Genomic DNA, 25,835 nt, shown 5'->3' with positions numbered 1-25,835 from the left:
TATTAAAATAATTATTTTAATTTATTATTAAATAAATAAAATCAAAATTATTAACCACGTGACCAAATACTAATTTAAAATAATTAATTATGATTAATTATCGTATTAATTAATCAAATTAATTAAAGTTTAAAGCCAAAAAAAATATTTGGGATAAATTTTGTACTTATTTTATCTTAAAATAATTTAAAAAAAATTAAAAGACAAAAATGAATAATTTTGATGAACTGTTGTATCTATTTTATCTAAAAAGAATTCTTTATTTAAACCTTAAAAATATAAAAAAAAATTGATAAAATATTTACTATATTTATTTTAATATTTTGTGTATTTAAAAAGATTAAAATTAGAGTCAAAAGGGTGAAAGAAAAATTAATTTCAAACAAACTTTTAAGGTTTTAATAAAAAAAATTAATAAACTAGTCTAGCCGAAATCCGGAGGATTCGCTGCAGCAGGAATTGCATCCATCATATCCGGATTGGATTGTCATCCAACTCCCCAAGCGCTTCCACGCAGCCGGTTGTAGCCGAGTAGAAGTGCGACCAGATCGTAATAGATCAATAGACTATCGTTAGTCGGAGCGCTAACGGAATGCCTATTCCTAATGAAACATCAACAAAACGCTAAAGGAATTCAACGGAACGCCAAATGCCATCAAATGACACCGTTTTTGGCTCCAGACTTCGTCTTCATCGCGACTGTCGTCTAGATAAGCTTGAACAGTCATGTTAATTTTGGATTTTTGGAACTCCCTCGTTGGTCCACCAAATCAACTCATTTAAAGCTTGAAATGATCACCCTAAGATGATGATTATTTCCCCTACAAGAGTAGACAGTCAAGGCTATTCCGACGACGATTTGTCAAGAACAACCAAAAGCCATTAATGATTTTTGGCTGATTCAAGCCACTAGGAGCTTCAACCGACCTTAAAATAGTATAAATACATCCCATAATGTCATTCCGAAGACAATCAATCAACACATCTCCCTTAAATCAAAGAAATTCGAAATTCGCTTATAAAGCTTCAAAATAGTTTGGGGTTCCAAGATTATAAAAATATTTTTGGATTTTGAAAATGATAACCAAACATGCCTTAGGTCTAGTGTCCTAGGTCCTGAGTTTGTTTTTATCGATCTGGGCTTAAGGCCCTCGGTCAGACCTATTGATCATGGCTGAATAACCTTAGTCGGGGTGTTAAGGACACTCGGTCCTTGGCTATAATTCTCGATCGGGTTTGAGAATTCTCAGTCCTAGGTGAAAGTCATCGACTTGGGTTCGGGAGTTCATGGTCGGGTGTGAGACTCCTCGATCCTAGGTCTGACTTCTCGGTCGGAAGTAAAAATCTTCGGTTGAATCTTTCGATCTTAGGTGAAGAATACTGGTCGGACCTCTCAGTCATAGTTGAAGAACATCGGTCGGACTTCTTGGTCCTAGTTGAAATTTTCGATCGGACCTATCGGTCCTAGTTGGACTTTTCTGGTCAAACCTCCTAGTCAAGACTAATGATTCTCGGTCCTAGGTCGGACTTGTTGGTCCTCAAGAATATCAAAATTGCATGTTTTGCAATTTTGACAGAGGCTTGGATTCATGGATCCAGGTCGTGGATAACTTCACAAAGCTCGCAAAACATTTAGAACATCATCCCAATATATTAATCGACCCAGGTGATGATCAATTTGTTCAAAACAGTTTGTAGTAAAAATTTTGGTTTTCGGTTTTAAAGTTGTTTATAAATATAATGAGCTCTCTAATAGTTTCCTTACACTTCATATACTTGATTGGTACCAAAACATGAACACTAATTATTCATTTGGACAATTTCAAGAACTCAAAATTTTCAATTATTTTGAAAAGTTTGATTTTGATCAAACGTGATCGGGATGGATCAAACATTATCCAAATAGTGTTCAACATCTTTAGAAACTTGTTGTAAAGATTTTTGGGTTGTTATTCTTAGGATTATTAAAGAATAGAAAACTCAATTTTTCAATTTTTCAAATTCAAATTTGGGTTTTTTTAGATCGATTTATCGATCTTGACTTCCACAGAAAGCTCATAAATAATCTTAGGATCAATTTCCAATCAAAATATTCAACAACTAGGTAACATACAAACTTATGAAAACTAAAATATAAAAATTTCAAATTCAAACTGAAAGTATGAATTAAAGGATGTTCAGAACCTTACCAAGGATGTTCTTTACCCAACTTGCCGGAATATCCATAATTGATGTCAATTGATGTAGGGGAAATGATCACCGAAGTAGGGTGATCATTTCAGCATTTGAATCAGCCGAAATGGTTGACTGTAGGCAAAGTTCCATCTTTGAGAAATCAAGGATGAAATACCTTTTTATCCTACAACGATCACGAAGAAGAAGACAACCGGGGTTCAAAACGACATCGTTTTGGGTATAAAAACGGACGCAGAGCGTTACGTATGTGTTCCATCCAACGTTGGGCGTTCCTTTGTGATTCGGCTAACGGAGCGTTAACTGATAGGGTGTGGCGCGAGTGCGCGTTCCATCCGTTGCAGCGAGCGCGTCTAAGGTGTTGGATAAAAATCTAGTGCCTATTCGATGGACGCGGTTTCAACTATAACATTTTCACATAATTTTGGCTACTAACGATTACGAATTTATTTTTTTAATTTAAAACTTTAAGGATTTATTTGAAATTGATTTTTTTTTCACCATTTTTTTACCTTTAATTTTAATATTTTAAATACAAAAAATGTTAAAATAAATGTGACAAATATTTTTTTAATTAAATTTTTTTTTGGTATATTTTTGGGTTAAATAAATAATTTTTGAAAATAAAATGAGTATTATATTTAATCCTAAATTATTTATTTTTAATCCCTTAATTTTTCTAAAATTATTTAAAATAAATAATAATGAACAATTTTTAATAATTAAAATTATTTCTTTATGAATTTTGTTTGTTTGTAAGACTTTGTTTAATTTTTAATTTATTTAGCAAATATAATAACTAAAAAAATATACTAAAAAAATAAATTATAATTTATTTAAATAATAAATATAGTAAAATATAAGACAAATTAGGATTAGTAAAATATAATTTGAATGAAAAGAATTTTTTTAAATAATAATTTAAAATTAAAATATATAGTATAAAAGTTAAATTTAAAATTAAAAAAGTATTTTAGTATTTAAAAAAAATAGTTTAAAGGATTTATTTGATAATAAAATTGTTGATTTAAAAATTGAATTTTGCTGGATTAAATTAAAACCTCTGCCTTATATCAAAGTAGGGTTTCATTCAGCGGCTAATTCATTTGTATATATAAATAACCCTCGCCTCTTTAATCTTCAACCTCATCCCGTCTTCACTGCTGCTCAATAGGGATACAAGTGTTCTAACTGTAATTTTGTTTTATATAATTCATAAGTGAATTCCGATTCGCTATTCCTCATGTCTTTTGGATCGCCGATCTGTATCAATTCGTATTGCCGTCTCCTCCGTAGATTGTTTAGTTTTTGAAGGTCCGATGCCACGTCTACGGTAGCTAATAGAGCATTGACCGGAGATGCTATGATTGGACCAACATCAATTTCATGTTTCGCATCTTGATAGGAATCTGTGGATCGATTGTTCTTGGTTCGTCCACGGAGCCGTTTTATGCGATTACATTTCTTCTTAGTTGTGAAAAATACTAGATTGCCAATGTGTTAACTTTGATGTCAGATCTACTATCCGAGGTTTACAATTTATTAATCTTGTTTTGGGCAGTGATGAGAAATGTTTGTCATGCACCACTCTGACTCTTGTGAGTATGCTGATAATACACTCTACCCATATTGTTTCTGAGCCCTTTTTCAACCAAAGTTCATTCTTTCTTTAGATTTGTTTTGAATTCAATGTTTTATATTTGAAAATATGTTTGGTATTTTGAAATTGGAACCAAATGATGTGGTCTACTATATGAGGCTTACGATTAATTACTTTTGTTTTGGGCAGTGATGAGAAATGTTTGTCATGCACCACTCTTACTCTTGTTAGTATGCTGATAATACACTCTACCCATATTATTTCTGAGCCCTCTTTCAACCAAACTTCTTTCTTTATTATGATTTGTGTTGAATTCAATGTTTTGTATTTGAAAACATGTTTGGTATTTAGAAGTTGGAACCAAATGATGCTGTCTGTTCTTCAGACTGTACCATGATGCGGACTGTATAGTCATTAATTGGCTGCTGCGGATAAACTTTGGTTTCTGATGGTTCTAACTTAAATTGTTATTGATTATTCAAGATGATTGTTTTTTCACTATAATTCTTTATGTTTTACTTTGATAATATTATTAAGATGACTTTATTTTTACCACCCATTTTAATGAAAATTGTAACACAAACCATTGTCAGAAATAATACATGGGCAATGTTCTTGTTAGGCTTCAGGTTGCAATTGATGTGCGTTTGCATAATAGAAAACTTGATATCTTGATGTAATAAATAAAAAACTAAGAAAATGAATAATTACTTGAATAAAAATTAGCTTGATTTGTTAAGAGAAATCAAACTAGCTAGCTTGTACAATGTTAAGAGTGATCAAGCCAACTAACATGAAGATCATTAGCATGAGAAGAGAAACATCAGAAATATTGAATCATCCCCCAAAATATGGGTTGTAAATATGTATTGAGCTTCTTAATATTTTTATTTTTTTACACTTGAGTTTGACTTTGGCGTTTAGTCCAACTAGACTACATCTAAATCCTGTTCTCGTAATGAAGATTTGTTCTTTCTGAATAAGTGAGAATTTTTTTTGCCTTTTGTGGATGGCCTAAGTTAGATTATTCTAATTGATCCAAAAATGTCTAAGATGACTAAGTGGTGAAGATAAATAATTTATGGTCTTGAGGAAAATAATATCAGCTAAGTGAATTTTGTTGAAAATGATGCAAAATCATGAAAGCTACAAGATTAGAGAACACAACATATTTCTTTTTTTATATGCAAACGGATAGATAGATTTGCGAGAGAGTTTATCCTTCATGTAAGGGCCCATGCTCAGGTAGAAGCACACTAAAAAACCCTCAAGGAAATCTGGCAACCATGAATGGTGAAGGAAACATGTTTTTGGTAAGGAAATGGGCAAATAGACATGGAGTTGATGAGAGCTACCTTTTGGTCCTTTGTTGAGGACAAGGAAGAAATTGTCTACCCCTGAATATGCTCAAGTGAGTGAGTTGATCTTCGATATGGAGTTGAACTTCCAATAATGGTGATTGATGAGTAAAATATATAGAGTTAACGAATAGAGTGCAGTATAGCAAGGGTAAAAAAACTTAAATGTATAGAAGATAATTGAGAAGGAAAGAGACTTAAGTAAGGGCAAACAGGTGTGGAGAGATCGATTGAGGTAAAGAATAATAGGTAGGAAAATTTTAACATAGGGGCATCTATATGAGTATAACCTTGCACGAATGTTTCACAAATCAAGGAGAATATACTCAAAAAAATCTTTTTTAAAAGTTTTAGTAACACATTTTGACTTAAAATTGAGTAAATCTGGACAAATAGGAGATGAACAATTAAAAAACTTGAAGATAATTGTCAATTAAAAATGATTTGAATTTCTCTATTAGAGCCTTGGAGAAGAGTCAAGAAATACACAAGGAAGGCTCAAGGAAAAAAAATTATGATTGGGGAGGAGAAAAATGACATTGTGGCTTGACAAGTGAAAATAGAATTGAGGAGATTTAAAATGAGGATTTTAAAATTATTTTGGTGGTTGTTCTCAAACAACTCCAAGTCTATAAATGAAGACATTAGTTTGGAATTGTCAAGGGCTGAGAACCTTCAGGACAATTCCAATTATAATTATAATGAATCTAGTTTGTAAACACAAATATAATATTGTTTCTCTTAATGAAACAAGACAGAGTGGTGATTTCATTAGGAAAGTTTTAATAATATCATATGTATTCCACTCATAGAAGGTGTATGTGTTCAAATCAAAGAGTTTTTTTGTTTTTAAGATATCATCTCAATTCTAATGTGATGGTTTTATTATAAATAATGAAAATTGCATAAATTTCTTTTTATTTTTGATTTAAGTCTCCCCTTATACCATGAGACTTTATAATTGAAAAATATAAGAGTTATAACGACCCGTGGATCATTATGAGGGATTTTAATGAAGGTGGTAGTTTCACCGATTTCAATAAGAGGAATGATAGGGAAAAAAATGAAGGAAAGAATGACGTGTCATCACGTGTGGTTGGAAAAATTTTCTCACCACGTAAAAGGTGAGGAGAGAGAAGAGAGAAAAAATTATTAATTTTTTAGCAAATCAAATTACGCCACGTAATTTTTTTTTCAAATTTCCTCTTTTAAATTTTCTCTTCCAATCATTTTTCTTTGAATAATATTAGATATGGTGGAGGAAGAATGAATGTCATTTTATTGATTTATGAACAAGTTTATTTTTTTTAAAAATTAAGTTTAAAGGGTTGAATTCACTTGGTCAAACAAATATTCCCTCAATGGATAAAATTCTTTTTAAAATAGTTGGAAGGATTTGTTTTCAAATTTTATCGCTCAAGTTTTGACACGTTAAGTACTCATCATAGTTCGATTACCTTGGATGCAAGTCCAAGCCAATTTTAAAGGAAAACGAGATTTATATTTGAGAAATTGGGCTGATGAATAAAAGTGCAGATCATTTGTATAATTTTCAAAATCCCTGTACTCTTTTTGATGTAATGATCATGAGGTGGACACCTTCTCCTCTTGATATATCATTAAATGAAATGATATGTCAATTTTCATGCAATAAAATTAAAATTATTTGTGGTCTTAATGTCATGACTTGATGCACTTAGTTTACACCTCATGAACTTTTTATTTGAATTTCAATATCCAAGTTATTCCTATCTTCTCGTCACTCGTCATGACATGATTAGAAGATTCTAGGAGGTTCCACATGCTTCTTCATGGATGGCTCTTAGGTCGGATGTTGGGTCGGGTCACGGGTTGGGCCTCCCTCGGTTGGGCTTATGCCTACTTGACTTTGACTCGATCTTCACCTTGATCTTGAGCTTGACATGGGCTTGGACTCTCTTGATTTCAAAATTAGGCATTTCCCTTGATGGATCTGTTTATTCTTTTAAGTTCTTGACCCTTCTTTGTGGAACTTGGCCCATTCTTGGAGAATTTTTATGGACATGAACTTGTTTTTGATAAATATTTACCCATGAAGCCTCACCATCTTCACAATTTTTGGTTATTCCCTTTATTTACCTACAAAATAGGATAAAATAATGAATATAACTAATTAACTTTTACTAATCTAACTAATTTTTTTTTAAAGAAATGTTAACTAATTTTCCAAAAGAAGAAAACTAACTAACTTTTTAATTTAAACAAATGTTTTAATAAAAGAAATGACTAAGTTGAAAAGCTATAGACTTTGTCTTATACTCCAAAAACATTTTATTTATTAATTACATCAAAACTAATCAAAACTTAACGAAAACAAAATAAAAAATAGTTATATATTTTAAGCACTAAAAATTAATAAACCAATTTATAATATTAAAATAATTATTTTGATTTATTTTTAAATAAATAAAATTAAATAATTAACCACGTGACCAAAAACTAATTTAAAACAATTAATTATGATTAATTATCGTATTAATTAATCAAATTAATTAAAGGTTAAAAAAAAAATATTTGGGATAAATGTTGTACTTATTTTTTCTTAAAATAATTTAAAAAAAATTAAAAGACAAAAATGAATAATTTTGATGAATTGTTGTATCTATTTTATCTAAAAAGAATTCTTTATTTAAACTTTAAAAATATTAAAAAAATTGATAAAATATTACTATATTTATTTTAATATTTTGTGTATTTAAAAAGATTAAAATTAGAATCAAAAGAATAAAAGAAAAATTAATTTCAAACAAACTTTTAATGTTTTAATAAATTAATTTCAAACAAACTTTTAAGGTTTTAATAAAAAAATCAATAATCCAGTCCAGCCGAAATCCGGAGGATTCGCTGCATCAGGAATTGCATCCATCATATCCGTATTGGATTGTCATCCAACTCCCCGACGCTTCCACACAGTCGGTTGTAGTCGAGTAGAATCGCGACCAGATCGCAATAGATCAAGAGACGCTCGTTAGTCGGAGCGCTAACAGAATGCCTATTCCTAATGAAACATCAACAAAACGCTAAAGGAACTCCAACGGAACGCCAAATTCCATCAAATGACATCGTTTTTTCTCCAGTCTTCGTCTTCATCGCGACCGCCGTCTAGATAAACTTGAACAATCATGTTGATTTTGGATTTTTGGAACTCCCTCGTTGGTCCACCAAATCAACTCATTTAAAGCTTGAAATAATCACCCTAAGATGATGATTATTTCCTCTACAAGAGTAGACAGTCAAGGGCTATTCCGACGACGATTTGTCAAGAACAACCAAAAGCCATTAATGATTTTTGGCTGATTCAAGCCACTAGGAGCTTTATTCGACCTTAAAATAGTATAAATACATCCCATAATGTCATTCCGAAGACAACCAATCAACACATCTTCCTTAAATCAAAGAAATTCGAAATCCGCTCATAAAGATTCTAAATGGTTTGGGGTTCAAAAATTATAAAAATATTTTTGGATTTTGAAAATGATAACCAAACAGGCCTTAGGTCCAGTGTCCTAGGTCCTGAGTTTGTTTTTATCGATCGGGGCTTAAGCCCCTCGGTTGGACCTATCGGTCCTGGCTAAATAACCTCGGTCGGGGTGTTAAGGACACTCAGTCCTTGGCTATAATTCTCGGTCGGGTTCGAGAATTCTCAGTCCCAAGTGAAAGTCATCGGTTTGGGTTCGGGAGTTCATGGTCGGGTGTGAGACTCCTCGATCTTAGGTCTAACTTCTCGGTCGGATTTAAAAATCTTCGGTTGAATCTCTCGGTCCTAGGTGAAGAACACCAGTCGGACCTCTTAGTCAAAGTTGAAGAAATCGGTCGAACTTCTCGGTCCTAGTTGAAATTTTCGGTCGGACCCTTCGGTCCTGGTTCGAATTTTTCGGTCATACCTCCCAGTCCTGACTGATGATTCTCGGTCCTAGGTCGGACTTGTTGGTCCTCAATAACATCAAAATTGCATGTTTTGCAATTTTGACGGTGGCTTGGATTCATGGATCCAGGTCATGGATAACTTCACAAAGCTCGCAAAACATTTAGAACATCATCCTAATATATCAATCGACCTAGGTGATGATCAATTTGTTCAAAACAGTTTGTAGCAAAAAAATCTGGTTTTCGGTTTTAAAGCTGTATTGAAATGTAATGAGCTTGCTAATAACTTCTTTACACTTCATATACTTAACTGATACCAAAACATGAACACTAATTATTCATTTGGATCAATTCAAGAACTCAAAATTTTCAATTATTTTGAAAAGTTTGATTTTATTCAAACATTATTGGGATGGATCAAACATTATCCAAATAGTGTTCAACATTTTTAGAAACATTTTGGAAAGATTTTTGGGTTGTTATTCTTAAGGATTATTAAAGAACAAAAAACTCGATTTTTCAATTTTTCAATTTTCCAAATTCAAATTTGGGTTTTTTTAGATCGATTGATCGATCTTGACTTTCACAGAAAGCTCATAAATAATCTTAGGATGAATTTCCAATCAAAATATTCAACAACTAGGTAACATACAAACTTATGAAAACTAAAATATAAAAATTTCAAATTCAAACTGAAAGTATGAATTAAAGGATGTTCGGAACCTTACCAAGGATTGGAGAACAATCCTTAGACCTTATGGAACTTTAGAGTGTTCAGATTCAAATTTTAAGGCCTTATGCAAAGATTTCGAAAAATCCAAAAACTTGAAAATTTAATGGCAAATTTTCTGAAAATTTCGATTGGAAGCTAGAGACTTATCTCTTGGCTTTGGAATTGTTGATGGTGGCTATTTATAGCCTCCCAAAGTCGGTTGAGGGCTTCAAGTGGACTTAATTAGCCAAAATTCATTTATGGTATTTTGGTTGTTCTTCACCCAACTTGCCGGAATATCCATAATTGATGTCAATTGATGTAGGGGAAATGATCACTGAAGTAGGGTGATCATTTCAGCATTTGAATCAGCGAAATTGTTGACTGTAGTCTGTAGGCAAAGTTCCATCTTTGAGAAATCAAGGATGAAACACGTTCTTATCCTATAGCGATCACGAAGAAGAAGACAATCAGGGTTTAAAACAACATCGTTTTGGGTATAAACACGGACACAGAGCGTTACGTACATGTTCCGTCCAACGTTGGGCGTTCCTTTGCTATTCAGCTCACGGAGTGTTAATTGATAGGGTGTGACGCGAGTGCGCGTTCCATCCGTTGCAGCGGGCGCGTCTAAGGCGTTGGATAAAAATCTAGTGCCTATTCGATGGACGCGATTTCTACTATAGCATTTTCACATAATTTTGGCTACACCCGATTACGAATTTATTTTTTTAATTTAAAACTTTAAGGGTTTATTTTAAATTAATTTTTTTCACTCTTTTGCCTTTAATTTTAATATTTTAAATACATAAAATGTTAAAATAAATGTAACAAATATTTTTTCAATTAATTTTTTTTGAGTTAAATAAATAATTTTTGGAAATGAAATGGGTATTATATTTAATCCTAAATTATTTATTTTTAATCCTTTAAATTTTTTAAAATTATTTAAGATAAATTGAGTAAATATTTATCTTAAATAATTTTGTTTTCTTGATTTTACAGTTATCCAGGTTTTAATTACCACATTAACTAATTTAATTAATTAATTATGTTTGTGGACTTGTTAATTATTTTGATTTTATTTATTTGAAAATAAATTAAAATAATTATTTTATTTTTATAAATTGTGTTTTTAGATTTTTAGTTTATACCAATATAAAATTACATAATTTTATCTAAAAAATAATGATAGATAAAATTATCACAAAAATTTATGATTATATTAATGAATGAAAACTTTTTATAATTTTTTTATAACTTGTTCTGATAAAAAAAAAAATTAATGTTTAAATAAAAACAAAATTTCATTAAATATAATAAATAAAATTATTTAAATACTTAAAATAATAATGAACAATTTTTAATAATTAAAATAATTTCTTTATGACTTTTTTTTTGGAAGACTTTGTTTTATTTTTAATTTATTTAGCAAATATAATAATTAAAAAAATACTAAATAAATAAATTATAATTTGTTTAAATAATAAATATAGTAAAATATAAGACAAATTAGGACGAGTAAAAAATAATTTAAATGAAAATATTTATTTTAAATAATAATTTAATATTAAAATATATAGTATAAAAATTAAATTTAAAATTAAAAAAGTATTTTAGTATTTAAAAAATAATTTAAAGGATTTATTTGATAATAAAATTGTTGATTTAAAAAATTGAATTTTGCTGGATTAAATTGAAACCTCTGCCTTAATATCTTCTTAATCAAATTAGGGTTTCTTTCAGCGGCTAATTCATTTGTATATATAAATAACCCTCGCCTCTTTAATCTTCAACCTCATCCCGTCTTCAAAGTGTTCTTTTGTTTTATATAATTGATGACTGAATTCCGATTCGCTATTCCTCATGTCCTTTGAATCGCCGATCTGTATCGATTCATATTGCCGTCTCTGCTGTAGATTGTTTAGTTTTTGAAGGTCCGATGCCACGTCTACGGTAGCTGATTGAGCATTGACCGATGATGTCATATTGGACCAATATCAATTTCATGTTTCGTATCTTGATAGGAATCTGTGGATCGATTGTTCTTGGTTCGTCCACGGAGCCGTTTTGTGCGATTACATTTCTTCAGATCTACTATCCGAGGTTTAGGATTTAATAATCTTGTTTTGGGCAGTGATGAGAAATGTTTGTCATGCACCACTCTGACTCTTGTGAGTATGCTGATAATACACTCTACCCATATTGTTTCTGAGCCCCTTTTCAACCAAAGTTCTTTCTTTATTATGATTTGTTTTGAATTCAATGTTTTGTTTTTGAAAATATGTTTGGTATTTAGAAGTTGGAATCAAATGATGCTGTCTGTTCTTCAGACTGTACCATGATGCGGACTGTATAGTCATTAATTGGCTGCTGCGGATAAACTTTGGTTTCTGATGGTTCTAAATTAAATTGTTTTTGATTATTCAAAATGATTGTTTTTTCACTTTAATTCTCTATGTTTTTATTATTAAGTTGACTTCATTTTTACCACCCATTTTAATGAAAATTGCAACACAAACCATGGTCAGAAATAATACATGGGCAGTGTTTTCGTCAGGCTTCAAGGTAGCAAACCTAAAATCTTGATGTAATAGTTTCAAGAAAATGAATAATTACTTAAAAAAAATCTAACTTTATTTGTGAAGAGAAATCAGACTATCTAACATGTAAATGTGGATTGAGCTTCTTAATATTTTTATTTATTTGTAGTTGGGTTTTAATTTGGTCTAAGCTTATTTATTTGTACGTAGGCCTTTGTGAGCTTTGTATCTAATAACAATCAAAAATGTATTTGCACAGAAATACCCCACTGATGCATGAATTAGTTAGAAAGATTAAGTGTTAAGTTACTAATAGTATAAATGACTCAACCCAAACCAAACTACACAATCACAAGACCGGTAATTAGACATGTACTTTCAGATTAATAGGTGCACACTTTGGACTACATTCATACTAATTATACATGTACTTTCAGATTAGGTACACACTTTGTACTACATTTATAAATCGAAAGATAATTATAATTCATAATTCTAAACCAAGTCAAAACACACTAAAAAACATGTTATCGGTCGAACGAAAATGTTTACAAATAATTATTCAAAAACTTTAATCTACTTAGTAGTTGGGGGGAGGAAACTTTAATCTATTTAATAGTTGGGGGAGGAAACTTAAATCTACTTGTACTTGGGGAGGAGGGGTGGTTGATTCTGCCTTATGAAGAATTTAACTTGTTGTTCAATATTTTCTAATTTTTGTGTCATTTGCTCATCGTTTTAATTTCAGTAATCAATTGAACTCTTTCCGTAACCCTCAATTGAATTTGTTCCAATGTCAATGCTATGTGTCTTGCATGCTCTTCACATTTAACATCAGCAGCAGGCCTTTGTGAGCTTTGTACGCTAATAACAATCAAAAATGTATTTGCACAGAAATGCCCCCACTGATGCATGAATTAGTTAGAAAGATTAAGTATTAAGTTACTAATAGTATAAATGACTCAACCCAAACCAAACTACGCAATCACAAGACCGGTAAAACTTCACAGACGTGAATCTACCAAATTGACTTGGACTAATTAGACATGTACATTCAGATTAATAGATACACACTTTAGACTACATTCATAAATTAAATTCATAATCAAAACATAATTATAATTCATAATTCTAAACCAAGTCAAAACACACTAAAAAAACATGTTATCGGTCGAACGAAAACGTTTACAAATAATTATTCAAAAACTTTAATCTACCTAATAGTTGGGGGAGAAAACTTTAATCCAATTAGTAGTTGGGAGTAGGGCTGAAAATGAGACGAGCTGCTCGTGAGCTGCTCGCGAGTAGCTCGGTCAAAGCTCGACTCGAGCTCGGTCAAACTCGAGCTTGAGCATGCTCGAGCTCGACTCGTTATATAATCGAGTCGAGTTCGAGTAGTTATATACTCGGCTCGAGTACTCGACGAGCTACTCGAATATATATAATTTATATTAATATATTTTATATTTAATTTATAATTTATATTTTATATATATTTTTTAATTTATATTTTATATTTTTTATTTTATATTTTATATTTTATATTTTATATTTTATATTTTATATTTTATATTTTATATTTTATATTTTATATTTTATATTTTATATTTTATATTTTATATTTTATATTTTATATTTTATATTTTATATTTTATATTTTATATTTTATATTTTATATTTTATATTTTATATTTTATATTTTATATTTTATATTTTATATTTTATATTTTATATTTTATATTTTATATTTACTTTTTATAATATAAAAAATTGTAATACTTTAATTAAATATAAAATATGAGTATTAAAATATAAAATATAAATTTATACCTTAAATGGCTAAATCCCTAACGGGCACCCTCCCTCTTCTTCATTCTTCTCCAGTTCTCCTCCAAAGTCCAATATACTTTAATTGTTTTATGTTGGACTAATTTAATATATTGTATGTTTGGACTTTGGATTTTAGATATTTTTAGTTAGAATGGTTATGTTTTAAGTTGAATGTTTTAATGTGTAATGTTGTGTGTTCTATTTGATTTTGATGGAATGTTTATGTTTTAGGTGAAATGAATAATTCTATATGTTTATTTATTTTGTTGTGATCTTTTGATATATTGAAAGTGTGAAACTATTTAGTTGATATGTTTTAATTTTGTATGTTTCGAGTCGAGTTCGAGCTCGAGCTCGAGCTATAAATCGAACTAATCGAGTCGAGCTCGAGCCGAGCTCTTGAGCTCGGTAAAATTCAAGCTAATCGAGTCGAGTTCGAGTCGAGCTTGAGTACTTGTTTTGAGTTCGAGCTCGAGCTTTAATTTTGATACTCGATCGAGCTCGAGCTCGAGTTCGAGCCGTTGAAATTTTTTCGAGCTCGAGCTCTAGTAGACCTCTACTCGAGCTCGACTCGACTCGTTTTCAGCCCTAGTTGGGGGGAGTAGGGGGTGGTTGATTCTGCCTCATGAAGAATTTAACTTGTTGTTCAAGATTCTCCAATTTTTGTGTCATTTGCTCATCGTTTTAATTTCAGTAATCAATTGAGCTTTTTCTGCATCCCTCAATTGAATTTGTTCCAATGTCAATGCTATGTGTCTCACATCCTCCTCACATTTAACATCAACAGTAGGCCTTTGTGAGCTTTGTATGCTAATAACAATCACAAATGTATTTGCACAGAAATGCCCTCTGATGCATGAATTAGTTAGAAAGATTAAGTATTAAGTTACTAATAGTATAAATGACTCAACCCAAACCAAATTACGCAATCACAAGACCGGTAAACCTTCACAGACGTGAATCTACCAAATTGACTTGGACTAATTAGACATGTACATTCAGATTAATAGATAAACACTTTGGACTACATTCATAAATTAAATTCATAATCAAAACATAATTATAATTAATAATTCTAAACCAAGTCAAAACACACTAAAAAACATGTTATCGGTCGAACGAAAACGTTTACAAATAATTATTCAAAAACTTTAATCTACCTAATAGTTGGGGGAGAAAACTTTAATCTACTTAATAGTTGGGAGAGAAAACTTTAATCTAATTAGTAGTTAGGGGGAGGAGGGGGTGGTTGATTCTGCCTCATGAAAAATTTAATTTGTTGTTCAAGATTCTCCAATTTTTGTGTCATTTGCTCACCATTTAATTTCAGTAATCAATTGAGCTTTTTCTGTATCCCTCAATTGAATTTGTTCCAATGTCAATGTTATGTGTCTCACATCCTCCTCACATTTAACATCAACAGTAGGCCTTTGTGAGCTTTGTATGCTAATAACAATCAAAAATGTATTTGCACAGAAATGCCCTCTGATGCATGAATTAGTTAGAAAGATTAAGTATTAAGTTACTAATAGTATAAATGACTCAACCCAAACCAAACTACGCAATCACAAGACCGGTAAACCTTCACAGACGTGAATCTACCAAATTGACTTGGACTAATTAGACATGTACATTCAGATTAATAGATACACACTTTGGATTACATTCATAAATTAAATTCATAATCAAAACATAATTATAATTCATAATTCTAAACCAAGTCAAAACACACTAAAAAACATGTTATCTGTCGAACGAAAACGTTTACAAATAATTATTCAAAAACTTTAATCTACCTAATAGTTGGGGGAGAAAACTTTAATCTACTTAATAGTTGGGGGAGGAAACTTTAATCTAATTAGTAGTTGGGGGGAGGAGGGGGTGGTTGATTCTGCCTCATGAAGAATTTAATTTGTTGTTCAAGATTCTCCAATTTTTGTGTCATTTGCTCACCATTTTAATTTCAGTAATCAATTGAGCTTTTTCTGTATCTCTCAATTAAATTTGTTCCAATGTCAATGCTATGTGTCTCACATCCTCCTCATATTTAACATCAACAGTAGGCCTTTGTGAGCTTTGTATGCTAATAACAATAAAAAATGTATTTGCATAGAAATGCCCTCTGATGCATGAATTAGTTAGAAAGATTAAGTATTAAGTTACTAATAGTATAAATGATTCAACCCAACCCAAACCAAACTACGCAATCACAAGACCGGTAAATCTTCACAAATGTGAATCTACCAAATTGACTTGGACTAATTAGACATGTACATTCAGATTAATAGATACACACTTTGGACTACATTCATAAATTACATTCATAAATCAAAAGATAATTATAATTCATAATTCTAAACCAAAGTTAAAACACACTAAAAAACATGTTATCGGTCGAACGAAAACGTTTACAAATAATTATTCAAAAACTTTAATCTACTTAATAGTTGGGGGAGAAAACTTTAATCTACTTAGTAGTTAGGTGGAGGAGAGGGTGGTTGATTCTGCCTCATGAAGAATTTAACTTGTTCTTCAGTAATCAATTGAGCTCTTTTCGCATCCCTCAATTGAATTTGTTCCAATGTCAATGCTATGTGTCTCGCATCCTCCTCACATTTAACATCAACAGTAGTCATTGGGTTCGCCGTTACAGACCCTGAATTATAATTTGATTGTGTTAGCAAGTTCTGGAATGACAGGGGCAATTTCTCTAGTGTGTTCCGAATACGCTTCCAATTACTCATCCTGAATGCATTTCATTCATAAATTTATGAATCTAACCAAAATATATATAACATTAATAAACTTAATTTAACATTAATCCAAATATAATATATATCAAACCAAATTTAACATAAATCATACTAATCAAACTTAAATCAAACGAAACAACCTTAATCCAAATGTAATATAACTTAAATCAAACACCATAACCTAATCCTAAATATATCAAACAAATTATAATCTAATCCAAACATATATCAAACAAAATATAATATAAACTAACCTAAATAAAACCTAAAATTAACCAATAACAAACCTAAATTTAACCATATAACTAAACGAAGATTCTAACCTAACCAAATAAAACAAAATCTAACCTAGAATTGGCGGGGGCGGTAGTTGAAGGCGAGACGAAGGTGGGTTCGGTCGGTGGCGCGGGCGGAAGAACGAAAAACGTCTTCAGATGGCAGCGGGCGGGAGGCGGCACGGGCAGAAGGAGGAATCGGGGAGAGAGAGGGGAAAATAAATCGGGGGAGAGAAGAAGAGATGAAGTAGGGTTTTTTTTATTTAAAAAGATCATTACCGAAAGTTTTTATATAACTTTCGGTTTTGACCCTTCCCAAGAAAATCGAAGGTTTATTTAAAAACTTTCACAATTACCCCTTCCAGTTTTTTTTGGAAAGAGTTAAAACCGAAGATTGTTGGAAAACTTTCGCAATTAACACATACTATTATTTTTGGGGAATGGTCAAAACCGAAGGTTATTGAAATCTATTTGCAATTACCAATTTGGGGAAAGTCAAAACCGAAGGTTTATTGAAAAACCTTCGCAATTACCTTCTTCCCAACACTAAGAATTATTTTTTGTTTTTTGGAAGAGTCAAAACCGAAGGTTTATTTGAAAATTTTAGGTAAAAACTTGTATCACCGAAGGTTTTACACAACTCTCGAAATTTATTTTTAATAACGAAAGATTTCTTCCTCTCGGGACCAATACCGAAAGTTCCTTAATACTCTCGATAAACTCTATTGGTAAATGTCCCTTTTTCATTAGTGAATGATCGTGAGATTAAGATGATGTAGTTGTCTACCTGAAGAAGGGCGTCAACACTCTAATTATCCGCGTATCCAGTCTACAAATTATAATAGCGTGAGAATAATGTACAATTTTTAATCCATTCAAAACCCCTTTGCTATTCCATGTAGTTGGTCTTCGAATTATTTTAAACATGAAATTAATGTATGTAAGATGTCCACCCGCACGCAAAATATTTGATTATCTCATGTGGCTAGTCTTTGGACTATAGTAACATGATATCAGTACACCGCATTCATCGATCTGCAAAATAATGGAAATGTTTTGGCTATCTCACGTAAATGGTCCTTGGACAATAGTAGCATGAGATTAATACGTCATTTTCATTGAAGCAAACCTCGTACATCGTTTCGTAATGTTTCGATATTCAAGCCCGGAGGAGACACTAGTGTCACCAACCACACATTGGCCAAAGTTAAAGCCAGTTGTATCACATTTCAGGATGAAGGAAAACGAACATCTATCATTATCCGAATCTTATGACAAGGCGCCCAACAGACACCAAAGTTAGGGTATCATTGATCATTTGATAATAATGTTTTATCTTTCCATCCTTTCAATGCTTATCTAAATAAATTTAAATGAGTCTAAGTAAATTATAAATTAAGTTGTTTGCAAATTTAGTGTGTATAGTATCAAACTTGAAAATACATTTATTAAAACTCGATCGTAATTTCTAAACTTTTTTCACAAGAGACATTTTGTAGATATTCATATTTTACACCATATTTATAATTAAAATTTGGACTATTTTAATAAAATAAACCGTACCAATAAATTGAATGAATTAAAATGGATTTAAGATGAATTTTATGTATTAAATTAATTTTGTAATGTATTTTTGTAGGTTAAGTGAAAAAGAAAATGAAAAAAAGAAAGAAGATAGAAGCCAACTAACCCAATTTTTAATACTTAACTTCTTAATAATAAGTGAGTTTTTTTTTTGGGTGGTAGGTCTACACAAAGATAAGTGTTAAAATATAACATAATATTTATGTTAGAACAGAAAAAAAGATTGTAACATGGTATTATCTTATATTCTAACAATGAGAAAGAGAGAATTAAGAATTGGTCCGAGTGTTTGCCTTTTTCGTTTTTAGAGTGGAGAGAATGACAAGGGTTGGCTGGAGGTTTATGGTCATGTAATCAAGCCTTATTTGTTAATTCTCAATACAATTGATTTTCATATTTCATTTTGCTTAACTGTCTCCATTATTGATTAGTTTGATATTTTTGCATATTCTGTTCCGATTTCAACGATGGTTCATATTATGATTATCGAATGTGGTTATGATAGTAAATAAAATCGAATCTTCGGTTGATATCTCAGTCTAGTATCTCTTTTAATCATTTTCGTTTCTGCTATAGATCATTTTTTAAAATATTTTTTAATATTCCATGAGGATAAGATAACATAAGGACAAACTCATGGCAATAGAAATTAAGATCAATGTCAAATTGATTTATCTTTAGTGATTTGTTGTTAGGTTGTGTAAAGAGTGGTTAGAAGCCCTTTATATTTTAAAGGGTACAATTCAATTGATCCTTCAATAACTGACTATGAATGAGATGCAGCTATAAAAAACGATCGACACTTTATCTCCAATCGTACTTTCCTTTCCCAGTCATTTTATTCTTATTTTTTTTGTATTATATTAGATTAGTCAGATCGAGGCTGTGGGTTTGTCTCTGACTTTGGCTGGTTGCCGCAGTGGAAGGGGTTAACAAACAACTATTTGATCATGTATTTTGTGAAGATGAAAAGGATATTTGCCTAGCGGAAACGTGGGATCGGCACTTGATTTTCTTTAACTTCTCAAAAGGTCTACGTGACATTGTTGATTTATCATTTTTTTTTATATAATAGTACATATAATAACAATAATAATGTAAGGTTATGCTTCTATCGTTACCCTTATATGATGATAATCATTTTCTTTTATGATGATAAAAAATGGTAATAATCACGTAAATATCTCATTTCACTCTTCTTCACTTGAGAACAAAATTTTCAGTTAATCATAGTTTTATTTTTCATAAACAAAACACATCTTAATTAGAGATTTCATTCGTAAATAAAATCATCAATTCCTTAATTTCTCAACATTTGCTTACATAGATTGACCACAAATCACACATTTACATTATGAAGTTGTGTGTGGTGATATTATATTGACAATTTTAAGTTCAAAATGATTTCCTTTAAGAACATTTATTTACCAAATGTTTTTCTTAAAATATATTTGTGCTTCCAAAAGATCTTATTATTTATAATTTTTCTTGGATCTATTTTTATTATATTGGTAACTTGTAAAGTTGATGTGTAAAATGGTTTATATAAAATAACTACAAATGAGTTTGTGATTTAGAATGTGTAACTAAATGATTAAATAGATTAAGTGAGTTGATTTTGAATTTAAATGTTCCTCAATGTATTATTCTTATTTCAAATTAAAGTTTTTTTTTTTTTTTTTTTTTTTTTTTTTTTTTTATATTAAACAAACATTCCAATTATTAACCAATTATTAAATGTTTATTAAAAAAAAATATCAACTCATTAATATTTAATATAATAAGTTTATTTTATAAAAGTATAAATAGATATATAAACTATTATTTTTTACCTTCTAATAATAATAATAATAATAATAATAATATAAACAATTATTCTTAGGAATTTATTTTTATCCGAAACACATATTCAAGATTACAGGTTTATTGGCATTTCTGATATCAAGTGGGTTTGTATTTCTCATTTTTGTTTGATGCAAAATTGCACAATGACGTAACTATAACCTAAACACATGTTTTATAAATAAAATAATATAATTTTAGTTACATGTTTATTTTTAAATTTATCTTTAATAACATGATTTATGATTTATAATATGATAAATAAATAAAACAATAAAATAATGTTATTTTAAATGATCAAAAGTTGAAGTAAAGACAATCAATTAATGAACATGAGATGTAGCGTCAATGCATTTTATTATTTTTTCAGGGGTAAACAAGCGTCGAACTAAGAATACGCAAAATAATTTTTTTTATAATTTCTCGAGAAGTAAATTAATTGACGACTTTGAGAACACTCTAGTTGCGCCTATTATTTGGTTCATTTTCTCACTCAAGACAAATATAAGTTATTGGGCAAGAATATCGAAAATCCTTTTCGAAAATGTTCGTTTAGTACGTTGTAAAATGGTCTTTTGTTAGTGCATTCTGTTAAAAAAAAAAATTAGAAAATAATTCAAAACTATTTATTATTATTATTATTATGTGTTAAAATTTATTAATAAACTAAGCCCAAATAATATTTATATAAGTTTTTAAAGCCTAAAATGACATTAATTTTTTTATAAAAAAATGTACCATAATGGGTTATCATTAAATAATTCACATAAATCAAACTAGATAACATATGATTTCAAGATTGCATTTGGGTCCTATATAGAGGATCTCAAGGGAGACTATCTAAATAACATATGATTTCAAGACTGAAATTGCTAACATATAGAGGATTTCAAGGAAGACAATTGGAAACCACCCATATATGATCAATTTGATAGTTTGATTCTGTGTAATCCATATTAAATAATTCACCTCAATCAAGCTAGATAACATAAGATTCCAGGATTGCATTTGGGTCCCATATAGAAGATCTCAAGGGAGACAATACAAAACCACCCATATGATCAATTATGGTAGTTTGATTCTGTGTACTCAAGATCAATTTCTCGTCAAGGCGTTTCCTATTGTCGGTTACCAACCTGCTATGTTCCCATGAGTGAAAGACAGGAGTGTATAAAGAATGCAAGATAATGTACATTCAAATCAACATAAATCAGCTAAAGTATTAGCCATGAAGGTTTAAATACTGCTGATTTTCAGCTTACATAGCAAATCATTAGAACTCATAAACAGCAATCCATTGGCAACTTTATTGGATATGTTTTTCAAGTATGTTCCTCACATGCATGAATACACAATGTAACACAATGTACTATACACAAAAAATATTTATAGAACTAAATCCACCCCTTATATCAAATGAGATAAATATGAATCTTTCAAAACAGGAGAAGACACAAGATAAAGCAGCAGAATAGAAAGATGGATACCCTGTTAAGAGACTTATCTAGCTGCATTTCATGTCTCCTCATTCTCGGACTTGGTGTGCCCAAAACAACAGAATTAGGGTGATGGTAGGCTAACATACTCACATGATCTAAGCCCCCAAATATTCTAGTTAACACCATCTCTCTGAACATCCCAACTGTCGGGCTGAAGAAGCTAGCCATTGCTGGTGGCCCAAAATCAGAAGATGCTAACTGACTGTATGCATGGGGTAAGTATTCTTGGTGATGATGTAACTGCTGATGTCGAGATTGAAAAGTGTTGGAAGTATCTGCCTCATGATTTGGTACTGGGGCAGGGGTTATTAGGCTGTGGGTACCAATTGCCTGTGGCCGGCGAGGTATGATCTGGTCTGCTTGAGATCTTTTTCTGTCGAAATTGGGGGAAGAAGTGCCACGCCCATATAATGGGACTAACGATGATTCAGAGATGTCTGATTTACAGACTGGGCATTTGGGCAGTTCAATTAGGTCAGGTGATGAGGTTTGGACATGTAGCCACTTGTAAATGCAAGGCCAACAATATAGATGTCCACAAAGGGTGATTACTGGTTCATTTGCTGAGTCAAGGCAAATGTTGCAATCAAATCCATTCCCTTTTTCTGATTCCCACTTTTGCCTTAGTGGTTCTTTTTCAATATTACTTCCAGATGCCATCTCTCCACCTATGTTGAGAAGAGACATGAATATCAATCAGCATAAGTACACAAAAAAGGATAATCCTTCCATGGAAATACCAACATTATCGTATACATAATAAATAGAGTTTGATAAATTAAGAAAGACCCATTTTGATTCATCAATTAGGCTTGGCTTAATGATATTTAGCCCACAAGTATAGATTATTACTAAAAATACCCTAATCATGTAACAAAAGCATAACCCATTCTTCAATACCTACAAACAAATTGAAGCCAAGGGTTTCTGAATGCTTCAATAACTTATAGAAACCATAAAGCCAATCCTTTTTGCTATGGATTGGACAACATACCATTAAATGATGTATGAAATTTCAGCAGACACAGGAAAATCTAATTTGAAACAAACAATTCTTCAATCTTTTTAGTTTCCTCCCTAATCAAACCCTAGGTGTTTCGTGCTCAACAATACATCAGCTTTTGATAATAACAACTATTGAGATCTACTGATCTAACCATGATAATTTCATATACACCTGCCGATGAAATCATGTGACATGTTCGACCATAAGATATATATATATATATATATATATATACACACAAATACATATATTAGATATCTAGCAGAGAAACATTAACTGAAGTGCGCGAAAAGGAAGAGATCAACTCAGACGATGGACTGTACCTTTGATTGAAACAAACTTGTGAGATCGGAAAATCTGTGGCCTACGAAGCGAGATTGAGTGAAAAATTCGAAGCGCAAAAGTAGATAATACAGGGCCACGTCTTCTAATTTGTCAATGAATTTCTTATATAATATAGAGAAGAGAAGCCAAATGAGTATAAGGAGCTATAGATAATATTATTACATTATAATATAATATATTTGTAAATATTATATTATTTAATTTTTTTATAATGTATATATAATAAATATAATATATGTAATCATGAATAACAATTTAATATAATTTTTTTTTTCTTAAATTGAACATGGTATTAGAGTTTTATTATTGTTCTTGAGACAATCAAGTGATAATCTTCGTTGCTTCCGTTAATGGTTACCTTAGCCATTGATGGAGAACTCTAATAATTTATTATTAATATTATTTTTTGTCGGTGGTTTTAAGCAGCTTATCTGGGGTTTTGGATTTCATTTAAGTAGATTTGTTTTTGTCTAGTTGGATTAGGGATTTTGGTAGCTTGGTGGAAATGAGTTTGGTTGTTGTTCTTAAGTTAGGAGGGTAACTTGGACGGATCGAAGGTTGATTTGGTTGAATTAGTTGGTTTAGAAGAATGATTTGTTTGTTTTGTTCTTAAGTGAGGAGGGTAACTTGGACGGAATTGAAGGTTGATTTGGTTGAATTAGTTGGTTTAGAAAAATGTTGGTTTTATTATTAGTCTTGGAGAAGAGGAAATCGGAAGTGAATTTTTGAAGATTGGTTAGATTGATTTTTGTTTGATTGGTTTTGGTTTGGTGTTTCCCTAAGTTTGTGAAACTTGATTTGATTGGTTTTGGTTTTGGTTGTTGTTGAGAATAGAGAGTTGAATTTGGTTTGATTTTTTCATAAGTTTGTAAAGTTTGGTTTGATTGGTTTTGGTTTGGTTGGTGTGAGTTGTTGATTTCAGTTTGTTTTTTTTGGAGGAGTTTGTGAAACTTGGTTTTATTGGTTTTAGTTTGGTTGTTAATTTTGGTTGGCTTGAATCGAAAAATAGCTGTTTTTTTTGTGGATAGTCAATGGATTGAGCAAAGGAGAGAAGAGAATAAAGAGAAGAAGATTAAGAATAATGTAAAAACACAAGAAAGAAGAACACAAGAACACACAGATTTATAGTGGTTCACTCAAATTGAGCTACATCCACTTCAACCACCACCAGATTTACTATGAAGAAGAAGGAATACAGAGTTTTTTGCCTCACACTTTATCTCTCTAGAATTCAGTCTATATAATGTAAACCCTTAATAATTACAACCCAATAAACTCTAATTAACAATGTAGAGTTTATTATAAGTGTAGGCTCCATAACTCAACAATCTCCCACTTGGAGACTAACTTCATCATCTCTCAATCGGTAGTGGCTTTTCATTCGGTTTCTTAACGAAGAAGACCAACTGAAGTTGCACACAACTTCAGTTTCTCATTTGTCACAGTTTTCATCAACATATCAGCTGGATTCTCACTTCCGGGAATCTTCTCAAGAGCTAATACTCCATCTTCTAAAGCTGACCGGATAAAATGATAACGAACCTGTGTATGCTTCGTCCTGCCATGATAAACAAGATTCTTTGCCAAATGAATGGAACTCTGACTGTCGTATCACAACACACTTCCCTCGTAGTCTTGACCCAATTCTCGCAAAAAGGGTTGTAACCACATCATTTCCTTAGCAGCTTCTATCACAGCAACATACTCTGCCTCACAACTAGAAAGAGCAACAATATTCTGTAATTTTGAAACCCAACTGATTGCAGTACCTCCCAGAGTATAAATGTACCCTGTTGTGATCTTCCTACTATCAACATCACCACCATTGTCAGCATCAACATATCCTTCCAAACCCATATTAGACTTTTGAAAACACAAAGCAAGACTCGTACTTCCTATTAAGTATCGTAGTATCCACTTTACTGCTTCTCAATGTTGTCTACCCGGATTGCTCATGAATCTGCTAACAACTCCCACTGCATATGTTATGTCTGGTCTTGTGCAAACCATCACATACATAATACAACCAATGACAGAGGCATACGGAACAATTGCCATGTAATTTTTCTCCTCCTCTGTTGAAGGCGACTGATCTTTAGATAGTGTGAAGTGACTAGCTAAGGGGGTAGTAACTGGTTTTGCATCATACAAGTTGAACCTGCTAAGAACTTTCTTCACATATTCTTCTTGTGAAAGCTTGAGAACTTCTTCATCCCTGAAAATTCTCATCCCAATGATTTGTTTTGCAGCACCCAAATCCTTCATTGCAGACTCCCACTTAACTGATTCATCACACTGTTTTGCTTCCTCATAACATTCATGTTCACCTCTATCTGTCAACAAGATATAGTTTAGAGATGGAGACCACCTCTCAACTGGTTTTCGATTC

The 25,835-nt window shown here is 31.1% G+C and overlaps 1 protein-coding gene and 5 non-coding genes across 6 annotated transcripts; 5 read left to right on the top strand and 1 right to left on the bottom strand.

Annotated features, from left to right (window-relative positions):
- The first annotated feature begins 3,506 nt into the window (after window positions 1-3,506).
- On the top strand, window positions 3,507-3,657 carry LOC124944186. The gene has a single exon (XR_007099834.1). It is a non-coding gene; the product is annotated as a small nucleolar RNA snoR2/U65 (small nucleolar RNA).
- A 91-nt stretch (window positions 3,658-3,748) lies between these two features.
- Window positions 3,749-3,836, top strand: LOC124944241. Its single transcript, XR_007099880.1, has one exon. It is a non-coding gene; the product is annotated as a small nucleolar RNA Z221/R21b (small nucleolar RNA).
- Window positions 3,837-3,976: 140 nt separating this feature from the next.
- Window positions 3,977-4,064, top strand: LOC124944243. Its single transcript, XR_007099882.1, has one exon. It is a non-coding gene; the product is annotated as a small nucleolar RNA Z221/R21b (small nucleolar RNA).
- A 7,641-nt stretch (window positions 4,065-11,705) lies between these two features.
- LOC124944190 lies at window positions 11,706-11,855 on the top strand. Its single transcript, XR_007099838.1, has one exon. It is a non-coding gene; the product is annotated as a small nucleolar RNA snoR2/U65 (small nucleolar RNA).
- Window positions 11,856-11,900: 45 nt separating this feature from the next.
- Window positions 11,901-11,988, top strand: LOC124944240. The gene has a single exon (XR_007099879.1). It is a non-coding gene; the product is annotated as a small nucleolar RNA Z221/R21b (small nucleolar RNA).
- A 9,893-nt stretch (window positions 11,989-21,881) lies between these two features.
- On the bottom strand, window positions 21,882-22,789 carry LOC124941580 (E3 ubiquitin-protein ligase RMA3-like). Its single transcript, XM_047481922.1, has one exon. It carries the CDS (start codon window positions 22,780-22,782, stop codon window positions 22,033-22,035), a length of 750 nt encoding a protein of 249 aa, XP_047337878.1. The 5' UTR covers window positions 22,783-22,789; the 3' UTR covers window positions 21,882-22,032.
- Between the last annotated feature and the right edge of the window lie 3,046 nt (window positions 22,790-25,835).

This window comes from Impatiens glandulifera, chromosome 6 (assembly GCF_907164915.1).
Source record: "Impatiens glandulifera chromosome 6, dImpGla2.1, whole genome shotgun sequence".
NCBI lineage: Eukaryota > Viridiplantae > Streptophyta > Magnoliopsida > Ericales > Balsaminaceae > Impatiens > Impatiens glandulifera.
This window is presented reverse-complemented; position numbering and strand designations above follow the sequence as displayed.